Below are 11,402 nucleotides of genomic sequence, written 5' to 3' on the forward strand. Positions count from 1 at the left end.
TCAGGCAAAATACGCTACTACCTTTTAGGGGTCCTTTATCATCCCAGCGACGTTCATGTGGTTTAGTGAATACAATGACAGGTTATGAGACATACGTGCTGAAATATTTCTGAATTTTGACAGAATTCATGTCGTTCTACGGGTGGTGGTTATGATAAATATTTGCAACTAAATACATTCATTAATCTTCAATCCTAACGTCTATATTAATCATGTGGGCGGTAGCATCATCAAGGTTTGTCCTTCAAAGCTGCTGGAATCTTTCAAATGTAAAATCTTCCTTGAGTCGAATACAGAATCTGTCACAAACAGCATGCAAGGTAAGCAGAAGGAAATGAACATCTTTGATAACGCAGTGACTGATATCACAATGCCGATTTGTAGTGATTTCTGAATTTGGATTCATCTTGCCCAGTTGCAAATAAAAACAATTTAGTAAATTCTTTATGTCTGATGACTAGACACAGATAAACAGTAGTTTATGAATGCACATACTGTATGTAATACAGTCATAATGCATGTAATACCACTGAAATGACTTTAAATATGGAGTTGTGATGAAAATACATGTACACATTTTGACTTTTTTCTCAGCCATTTATAATTTAATCTTCTAGAATACAGTTATTGTTGAACGCTGTTGGAAGGTTCCTTTATCAAAGGAGGGAAAGCCACCCAAGCTACATCCACGCCGACACAGGGTGTACCGCTTGGTTGAGGACCAAAAACACAATTCTCAGGACAAAATGGAGCTCATCCTCACTCAGACTGTTCCCAGTGAGTGCTCTTGTTTTAGAAAAAATATTTTAATATATATACAAGTTTGATTTCAAATTTGGATTTTCGACGTTATATTTAATTTACAGAACTTGGTGGACGAGGCGACACAGTTTTTGTGAAAAAATCATTGGGCCGCAACAAATTGCTACCCCAAGGCTTGGCTGTCTACCCTTCACAGGAAAATAAAGACATGTTCGCAGAGGAAATAAGGGTTGGTTACATATACAAATTAATTTGTCATTAACATCATTTCACATGGAAGCCTATTTCCACCACATAAGAAAAAAAAAATCATGCTTTTGTAAATCATAATTATGACATAAGTCAACATTATGACATACTGGCCCGGTTTCACAGACAGGGCTTAGCCTAAGCCAGGATTAGGTCTTAGTTCAATTTGGATTTTTAAGTATCTTTTATAAACGTACACTTGAAAAAAACATTACAGGTGTGCATCTTGAGTCAAAACAATGGCAGTGACATACTTTAAGATATGTCAGTACAAGTTGCTTTCAGACTAGCTTAAAGGAACACTCCACTTTTTTTGAAAATAGGCTCATTTTCCAACTCCCCTAGAGTTAAACAGTTGAGTTTTACCGTTTTCGAATCCATTCAGCCGATCTCCGGGTCTGGCGGTACCACTTTTAGCATAGCTTAGCATAGTTCATTGAATCTGATTAGACCGTTAGCATCTCGTTAAAAAATGACCAAAGAGTTTTGATATTTTTCCTATTTAAAACTTGACTCTTCTGTAGTTACATCGTGTACTAAGACTGAAGGAAAATTAAAAGTTGCAATTTTCTAGGCCGATATGGCTAGGAACTATACTCTCATTCCAGCGTAATATAATCAAGGAACTTTGCTGCCATACCATGGCTGCAGCAGGCGCAATGTTATTTACGCAGCGTCTCTCACAAATGTCTCCATGGTTGCAAGGCACGCTCCCTGTGCAGCAGGGGGTCACAGGCGCTGCGTAATATCATTGCGCATGCTGTAGCCATGTTACGGCAGCAAAGTTCCTTGATTATTACGCCGGAATGAGAGTATAGTTCCTAGCCATATCGGCCTAGAAAATCACAACTTTTCATTTTCCGTCAGTCTTAGTACACGATGTAACTACAGAAGAGTCAAGTTTTAATAGGAAAAATATTGAAACTCTTTGGTCATTTTTTAACGAGATGCTAACAGTCTAATCCGATTCAATGAACTATGCTAAGCTATGCTAAAAGTGGTACCGCCAGACCCGGAGATCGGCTGAATGGATTCGAAAATGGTAAAACTCAACTGTTTAACTCTAGGGGAGTTGGAAAATGAGCCTATTTTCAAAAAAAGTGGAGTGTTCCTTTAAGCCTTGTCTGTGAAACCGGAGGACTAAGTCATAATTATGACATGAAAAAGTCAAATTATGACATACAAGAAGTCATAGTTGACATACTAAGGCATAATTTCAACTTTTTATCTCATAATTCTGCCATAAAAAGTCTAAATTGTGACTTAGTATGTCATAATTTCAACGTTTAATCTCATAATTATGACTTTTTATCAGTTTTGGCTTTTTATGTCATAATTATGACATCAAAATTATGACTTAGTATGCCATTAGTCGGAATTATCTCATAATTATGACTTTTATGTGATAATTTAGATTTTTTTTTTTTGTCATAATTATGATTTTGTATGTAATAATTGACTTTATGTCAAAATTAACATTTACCAAAGCATTTTTTTTTTTTATGTGGTGGAAATTGGTTTTCATAATTTCAAGTGTTCACAGTTTGCTTGGTTTTTCCTGTAGCTACTGCGTGAGGGACGGCCAGAGGACCGAGTCCAGACACGCACAGGACAGCTAGTGAGTTATCTTGAGAGTTTTAAACTATAAAACATAACTTATATATAAAAAAAATTGGCAGGTTTTATATTTTGATGTTGGTGTCAACACGAGCAGCTTCATTTTGTGTTTGTGTTCATTTTGCAGACTGTTGAATTCCTGAAGAAAACACAGCTTGAGGTTGCCATGCACACATCAGTTCAGTACTCGCTCACAAAAGAGATTGTTTGCAGACAGTTTCTTAGACGGGTAAGATACTAAAAAGGAAACGGTTATTTTTATTGGAAGTATAAATTCTGTCAACTCAGAATAATAATTTTCAGAAACACAAAACATAAAATGCAAGTGTATTTGTGAATACAAAAGTAATGCATACTTACATTGTTTGCCCAATCCAGTGCAGTAGTTTTGTACCATTGATTGTATTTCTGTTCGCAGCTCGGGGTGGTTGTGCCGACTCATGCCTTGACTCTTCCAGAAGAACCAATCACAGGGCCTGGAGAGTACTGGTGTGATGTCACAGTGAGTTAATTGACTTTACAAGTGCAAACAGCACAGTTTTATGATAATTTTACACAGATCCTCTTATGGGATTCAGTCGATGCTGAAGCAGTGTTTGGTCTCTCAGGTGAATGGAGTGGACACGGTCAGGGTGTCCATATCTGTGGTGCCGTATGTGGAGCCCAGCCAACTGATGCTGATGAAGCAGCAACAAAAGCAAGAACAGTCGGATTCAGAATAGTGTTTTCCTTGCTAAAGGCAATGTGTTGCAGGAAACAACTTGGAGAATATACACAAGGACTTTGGACAAATAAAATGATTGTTTATTTCTTCCTATGCAGTCTAAATTTTTTGGCTTATATATGTCTTTTTTTGCTGTCTATGGAGGAGTCATAAAGCCCTCGGATTTCATCAAAAATATCTTAATTTGTGTTCCTGAAGATGAACGAAGGTCTTACAGGTTTGGAACGACGTGAGGGTGAGACCTTTAAACTAAACAGAAATGAGAAATGTTGCCTTCGCAATGAACTGAAATAAGTTTAAGTTGGAGCACTACAAATGACAAAATTGCATAAAATTACTAAAAATGAAAATTAGCATGAAACTAAAAATATAAAAATAAAAGGTAATACGAAATATTAATAAAACCCATACTGGTGATTAGGTTGCAAGAGCCTCTTCCTCACTTCCGTTAATTTAAAAAAAGTTCCAGAGACATTCCTTTGTGAATGTGTCCATACTGACCCTGAGAGTTTTCAGTTGTGAATGTCCTGTTCCACCTCGTCACAGTCTATTGAAAAGGAGATCAGGAGTACCGAAAAATCGCTGCCATTTTCACTAGGTCATCTTTTCATGTGTTTTGTGATATGGCAAATTATTCTGTAGGAAGCATCTTTTGAAAATTGGTAGTCTGCCCAGACTAAAAGCATGCTGTGCAGGCGCAGACTAATCACAATTTTTTGGCATCATGGGACCCAGTGTGCCACCCAAACAAGCGTCCTGCCCTGTCATCAGTCAAGGGACATTCTGATCTTTCTAACATGCTGGTGATGGCAACTTTTTACCTTCATAATCATCTTCGAAATTTCTACTGTACAGGTTATGCCTTCTCAAAAAACTTCTCAATGTCTTCAGGAATGGCTGACTTTATTTAGTACAGACTCATTTCAACTGTCAGCAGGGTTGCCAGATCTGTGCAACAAAACTAGCATAATGGCCAATAAAAAATAGTTCCGGTGAAATGTCAGTTGGTGTGTAGGTATCTTAAATGTCCTGAGGTAGCTTAACAGCATCAATAGTGTAATACTTAGTTTATAATCAGAATATAGTCACTTAAATAGTCAGGCCTAGTGTTAATTTAGTTATTAAAACGTAAGACGACATAAAAAAATACGTGTCTCAGTGTTCCTCCTCGGCAAAATTCAATTCGACTGTCAGTTTTCACACTTTCGTGTGAAAAAAAGCATAAACGCACTGTAAATTAAAGATTTATTGTGCACTTAAGTTAGATTCATTGAATAAAATGTGAGTTTTCACACCTGTGCCAAAATAATTGAGACAGCTTCTGTGATTATAAAGGGAGAGTGCACTGCTTGCTTTCTGTGTAATTCATTAACAAGAAAAGTTATTGTTTTTCATCAGATTTTGTAAGTATTTCATACTTCACCTTGACAAAATGAATTTTTAAACCTATTGATTTTATAATGTTTAATATTTATTTAAAAGCGAAACAGTGAAAAACTAAAACGGGAAATGGCTAATATGAGCTTATAAATGGTCCTCTGCCGCCATCTGCTGGTTATAGTGGTAATTAATGTCTTTTTTTAGTTTTAAATAAAAGTGTTTTCTATCAAATGTTGGATTTCCTACATCTTGAAACGTTCAGTTTTGGAAATGGGGACAATCTCAGAAGGATGAACAAATAATGTTTGTGGTCATCACATTTGAAGTGCTGGAAAAACGTTGCATGTGCGTGTCTAATTATAGACACCGCGTTTCTTATTTAAACGTTCCCAATAGCTTTGTCTTTATTGCAATCAATAAAACTGGTTTATTGGCAGATTGGGCGAGTGTGATAACTACATTAAAATATAAATACAACATTAAAAAGTCAACCATTGATGGTTTTGTGTCGATGTATAGCGAGTACAGAATGAACAGCTAACGGTTCACAGAAATGCCCAAGCTGGCTTTACGACAACCAGGAAGTAACCGTGCATATGCTCAGTTTCCGAGGGAAAACTGCGGACTTGGCAACACAGTGTGAATTCGTGTTCATATTGAAATAATTGACTTTTTATTTCACATTTTTAATTCTTAAAGTTGAATAAAACACTCAAACTCAATTAACATTAAATCATTGCTCAATTTAATGTTTGTGGCGTGAACCCATTCCTACTTTTTGAGACATATATTTACACATTTAGCATAAATTAAAAAAATCTTTCCCCCATATTTTTACATTGTTTTAATCTAATTCAAGTCTATGTAAAAAATCTTGTAAATGTCAAATTATATTTTGATTGTGAACCAACCCTATTTTGCTTAGGTTTATGTATTTTTATTTCTGGCAGTGATATAGGAACTATTTCACACATAAAAATGTTTTTACACACAAAATGAAACATTTTGGTACATTTTCTATAGGTGTAATAAAACTCTTACACTTTACTCATGGTTCTACATAAGGGTCTTCCATTAACAATCTACATTCAAATGAAAACAAGCAGTTAAAAGAATCAAACCAGGATTGGGAAGATTCACTCAAACACTTTTTAAGATTTACAAGGTTTTTCGTAACACTTTACAATACGATTCTATACATAAACATGAATTCATTTCTACACAACACATTCATTTTTATACATTAACATTAGTTAATACATCATGAACTAACAATAAACAATAGCATATTTATAAATTAACATCGACCAAACGTATTAAATGCTATAAAAAAATCGTAACATATAACGCATTAACTAATGTTAACATACAGAACCTTATTGTAAAGTGTTACTTTTTTTTTTTTTCAGTGTCTCATAATGGTTTATATATGCCACTGCTCACTATGGCAGTGTGGAAGACGAGACCCTATTGGACAAACAAGTCATAACATCCCAATCATTTAATAATAATCCATGTGAACCTACACAGCTACTGTTATGTTACAAGTGATTTTTGACAGAACTAAAACCTCATAACAAAACTAATGTTCAAATGGAAAGACAGTGTTAGGTAGACATTTTGGAGCCATCTTAACCAATGTAATAGCAGCCAATAGAGCTTTGCAGTCCTTCGCTCCTTTTTGAAACTGTACGAACTGGCATTACAGCTCTAAAAGCTGGCAAAAAGATTTCTGTATAGGCCAACAAAATCTGCTCCACATTAGGTAGAGGTATGCGCAACATCTTGATATCCAGTCCATTAGAATCCGTACTTGGCTTGCGTTTGTCGCCGAGTCATTTTGTTGTCGGCCCAGTTGTTCTTAAGTTCCAGCTCGCGTTCCTTGGCCTGATGAATCAGATACGTGATTTGGTGCTTGCGTCTCTGTTGCCCCGTTGGCTGATCTCCTTTTTTCTGAAAACAAGATGGAAAAGTCAGTCTCTTTCTTTCATATATCTCCCTCCATTAAATATCCATCATAAAACAGACACTTCTGCACCTGTCTGAACTGAAATATCCTCATTTAATGCCTTCTATTGGGAGGTGCTTACCTTGCTGAAGGACTTGCGGGGCGCTTCCTCTGCTGTCATGTTCTTGGTCATCCATTGTTTATTGCCGCTCAGCTGATCATCTCCTTTTATTTCTAGGAACTTGATTTCTTCTCTTCCGCGATTCTGTTTGCCCTGCAGCCGCCGAAACTGGAGAAATACAAAGAATATTGGAATTTAACCCTGATCAATCAGGACTTAGTCATGGAAAAATGTCATGATGCTAGGAAGCTAAATGGTTTCTTAGTGGTTGCTAGGTGGTTACTTGCTGGCCCAAGAAAAAAAAAAAACCTATACAAAATTTTGCACCCGTTTTATACATTCGCTTGGAAAAGTAAAAGCATACCTCAACAGGATGCATGATATGAATGAAGTAACATTCAACGAAGTGGGACAAATGCACACCAAAGATTAATACTTAAATAAAAATTATACTACGAGCAATAGTAATCAGGCATGTGATTGGCTAAGGATAAAATTTATTTAAAATAATATTTGTATTTGTTTTTTATTATTTAAAAAAAAAAAAAAAATCATTGAAGAAATCACGATTGCAGTAACTATTGTACTGTAAAATAAATAATAATTTAATAATAATAATAAATCATTAATCAAAATAATATTTTTATTATTTAAATTACAAAAATTAAATCAATAAAATATATTACAATTGCAATATTACTGTTGTACTGTAAAATGTAAAAAAAGAATAATAATAATAATGATTATTATTATTATTCAAAATACATTAGTTTTTATTATTTAAATTACTAAAACTAACAAATCAATAAAATATTATGAATATAATAATTCTATTGTACTGTACAAAATGAGAATTTCATAATAAATATTATTTAATTAATTATTAAATACAAAATAAATTAATTCATAATTATTAAATTATTTGAGAATTTGATGAAAACAACAATAAAAATTAATAATGATTATTAATATTACTTTGTTTTACAGAATAATAAAAAAATTACATTACTAATATTTATGGCTGTGAATTAAAAGTATTTGAAATTGCAGCAATTATTTAACTAAAAAAATAAATCACTGAAGAAATATCACTATTGCAATAGTAATCAGGCATGAAATTGGCTAAGAACCAATTTTTAATTAAAATAATATTTGTATTTGTTTTTTTATTATTTAAATTAAAAAAATAAACAAATCAATGAAGAAATGTCACTATTGCAATAATACTATTTTACTGTAAAATATAACATGTTAATTTAATAATAATAATAATGGTTATTATTTTTCAAAATAATGTTTTTATTATTTAAATTACAAACATTTAACAAATCAATAAAATATATTACTATTGCAATAATACTATTGTACTGTAAAATGTAAAATAATAATAATGAATAAATAAAACAAAATCAATTTGAAAATGCAGCAATTTTGTTCCCCAGATTTAAGCAATTCATGTGGATTATACATCAGGTTGGAAAATATGGAAATCCATATAAATACAGAAAAAAAAAAAAATCACATCCCTGAGTAATAGTGATGCTACAAACAACTCACTGCTTCATCGTTGAACATTGAAGAGGACCCTGAATCATCTTGCTCATCAGCTGCAGGGTTTGGGTCTTGGTAATATCCCTCCCCATAGTAATCCTGTCAAACATATGCATAAAGCATCAGCTGGTGAAATTACAAGGAATATGGTGTATGGTGCTTATTCATAAGGACACGTGTTTGAAGTACCTGTGGAGAATTCTCTGGCAGTGGATTCTCAGGATACTGAGGTGGGTATTCTTCCTTCTGAAAGTCTTGCATGGCTCCGACTGACCTACTGTAACTGTCCGCATTAGAACCAAAGTCCAATGGGGCATCCTCCACAGTGGGTGGAGGGTGTAGAGAAGGAACGTACTGCTGAGAATCCAGGTTTTGAGACAACACAGGCTCTGATGAACTTTCTGGTAAGGAAAAGTAGTTTTCCGGAGCGACTTCATCGTCACTTCCCTCTTCATCCGCAGCCATTTGTCGGGCTAACTGCATCGCCGCTGACTTTGCAGCCGCTTTGATGGCGGACGGGGACGGGCTGGTTCCAGAAAGACCTTGGGACTTTGCTGCGCTTGCCTTAGGCTTATCCGATCCAGGGCGTTTGGTTAGGGTGTGCGGCACCAGGGGCCGCTGCATTTCCTTCACCACCAGATTCTTAGGCTGGGGCAGCAGAGAGGACAGACCACCACCTCCCTGGAAGAATATGGAAGAAAATATTCGTATTTACTCGTGGTATGTCCAGCAAGACCATTTATACATTAACATTAATGAAAAACATGATGAAGCCATCCAGAAATCGCTGTGGTAATGATGTCACAACCAACAACTCATTAACATATGCCCACCCACATGAATGCTTATTCTGGAAGAGGCGCTGTGACTTGTTTAAAATGTGAAAGGGGTTAGCCAATGATACACAAGGTTATTTACACATAGAGTGCAACAGTCCCACCCACTCCTTCAGAGGCATTAGTTCCAGAAGTATTTTTCATGTTCATTTTTCCCATAGGGATTTTTAAAAAAAAGTCTTCGTTTAAAAGTTACAAGCCATGAACCAAACTAAACAGCTACAAGGTGAATCACAACATTACAAACTTTGATTTGAAGCAAAAAAGTATTTGAAAATCAGAAAGTACAAGACTGTGTACTTAACAGCTTTAATGAGGTAAAGAACTACAATCCCATGAAGCACTGCAAATGACATAATTGACTAAAAAGGAGAGAAATATAAAACTATTGATTTAAAGATATATTACAATATATATTTACATTTATTGCAAAATATGCATGCATACCAATATTGTCTGAATCGATTACGTTATAAGCTATGCTGCCGTTAAAGAGTTATTTTGGTGCAATTTGCTTGTCGCGATTCTCTGATTGGTGGAGATCATGGGCAGAATCATGGGTAGAATCATGGGTAATGTAGTTTTTCACCAGGAATTTTGTTGGGGTACACATTTTTTTTTTTTTTTTTTCTTAAGTTGAAATAATGTGTGCTGATGCACCAAAAGCATATACCATTGATTAACAACCCTGAAAGAATACTTTAGGTTTGTCTTTAAAGATTTATAAGTTATCATAATTCCACTATGGGGAAAATGAGATTCTTACTACAGTAGTAAAAATACCTAATAGCTAATTATAAATTATAATTAATAAATAATTTAGATTTAATAAGTACATTTATATCGAATTATATTTATTAATTGTACATTTAATAATATTTTATATATTTAAATATGAAAAAAATATATATTCCAAGGGTCAGAAAAAGGTGGAAAACATTCATTTAAAAAAATTACAGCTGTACTTAAAAAAACAACTTTAGGCTACTAACAAAAAATGTTTCATCCTTACCTGAGGAGCTGACTTCTTTCGTACTGGCTCGTCATCATCAGAGTCAGACTAAAACAGACAAATACCATCAATCAAAAAGAGTTTCAGTAAAATAATTTGGCTTTAACGGATTTAAAACTCACATCTGCTGGTTTTATATCAGGAACGGTGATTTTAACAGGTTCTGTGCGTTTCTTGGGTTTCGGCAGATCCAGAGTCATCCTCTTAGGTTGAGGAGCTGATGCCCGTTCTGTCTTTTTCGGAGCGGGCAGAGAAGCAAAAAGTCCGCCGATCTTGCCCGCAGGTCGAGCGGATGAAGCCGTCGAGTCATCGCGATCACTGTCGTCGCTGCTGTCGTACGCTACTAGAGACATCGCCACAGATCAGATGTGTTCATAAGAGAGTGAATCAGATGCAAGAATCGCTGACGAGCCGCTTTTGCATCACTTTCTCTAACGCAGCTCAACTGATCTCAAATCATTCTGTACGGCCCTTCCAGGTTTATATGGACAAATATTGTGTGTAAATATCTGATAAATGTCAGCTCACAACATCGATGGCAAATTCGCCTCAAGATAAATACACGCTTGGAGAAGGATCCGTGCTTGCATTGGAAACTCCTGCAAAACGCCAATAACACATGAATATAATACTCTAAACAAACAAGTAATAACTGTTAATAAACATGTACCGTTCCTCTCTAACCATTTAGACCCATAAACATTTTTCTTCCACCATCGTGAAGGATTTCCTCAACATCCGCTACACCGTTTCAGAGGATTAAGCGATACTGACACCAACTGGCGTGGAGTGGAATCTGATCAATAAGCGTGACGAACAATGACATAAATCATCGAATAAATGCAACGACTCAAAAAAACAAAGACGAAGTAATTATATATAATAGAATTGAAAAACATAACCGACCCATAGCTCTACGAGGAGCTCGAGTATCTATTACCAACTGGGAATTATTATTAAAATAGGCATATCACCCATAAATGTATCTTTATGTGAATATTATTTACACAGTTTTATTGTTGCTGAGGCAGAGGTTGTTTGTTGATGTTTAGGCAGAATATTGAGTGGGGTTTGTAAGATTTTTCAATGTTTTTGTTAAGAAGTCTCTTATGCTCACTAAGACTGCATTTATTTGATTACAAATACAGTAAAACCAGTATTATTGTGAAAAACTGTTACAGTTTTAAATGTTTTCTATTTTG

The 11,402-nt window shown here is 34.9% G+C and overlaps 2 protein-coding genes across 4 annotated transcripts; one reads left to right on the forward strand and one right to left on the reverse strand.

Moving 5' to 3' along the window:
• The first annotated feature begins 13 nt into the window (after positions 1 to 13).
• On the forward strand, positions 14 to 3,445 carry mrpl9 (mitochondrial ribosomal protein L9). Of its 2 annotated transcripts, none has more exons than XM_051871996.1 (7): positions 14 to 320; positions 618 to 777; positions 867 to 991; positions 2,576 to 2,629; positions 2,756 to 2,857; positions 3,047 to 3,130; positions 3,237 to 3,445. In XM_051871996.1, the coding sequence occupies exons 1-7, from the start codon at positions 213 to 215 to the stop codon at positions 3,348 to 3,350; spliced, it is 747 nt and encodes a 248-aa protein (XP_051727956.1). In that variant the 5' UTR covers positions 14 to 212; the 3' UTR covers positions 3,351 to 3,445. The 2 variants fall into 2 exon arrangements, with proteins under 2 accessions (XP_051727956.1, XP_051727957.1); XM_051871997.1 differs by having other exon boundaries at positions 155 to 320; positions 595 to 777.
• Positions 3,446 to 5,454: 2,009 nt separating this feature from the next.
• On the reverse strand, positions 5,455 to 11,019 carry prcc (proline rich mitotic checkpoint control factor). Of its 2 annotated transcripts, XM_051871988.1 has the most exons (7): positions 10,885 to 11,019; positions 10,323 to 10,799; positions 10,201 to 10,248; positions 8,542 to 9,033; positions 8,359 to 8,451; positions 6,823 to 6,969; positions 5,455 to 6,685 (listed from the first exon to the last, which is right to left on the reverse strand). In XM_051871988.1, exons 2-7 carry the CDS (start codon positions 10,551 to 10,553, stop codon positions 6,533 to 6,535), a joined length of 1,164 nt encoding a protein of 387 aa, XP_051727948.1. In that variant the 5' UTR covers positions 10,554 to 10,799; positions 10,885 to 11,019; the 3' UTR covers positions 5,455 to 6,532. The 2 variants fall into 2 exon arrangements, with proteins under 2 accessions (XP_051727948.1, XP_051727947.1); XM_051871987.1 differs by having other exon boundaries at positions 10,323 to 10,951.
• Positions 11,020 to 11,402: the final 383 nt, after the last annotated feature.

This window comes from Ctenopharyngodon idella, chromosome 19 (assembly GCF_019924925.1).
Source record: "Ctenopharyngodon idella isolate HZGC_01 chromosome 19, HZGC01, whole genome shotgun sequence".
Lineage (NCBI taxonomy): Eukaryota > Metazoa > Chordata > Actinopteri > Cypriniformes > Xenocyprididae > Ctenopharyngodon > Ctenopharyngodon idella.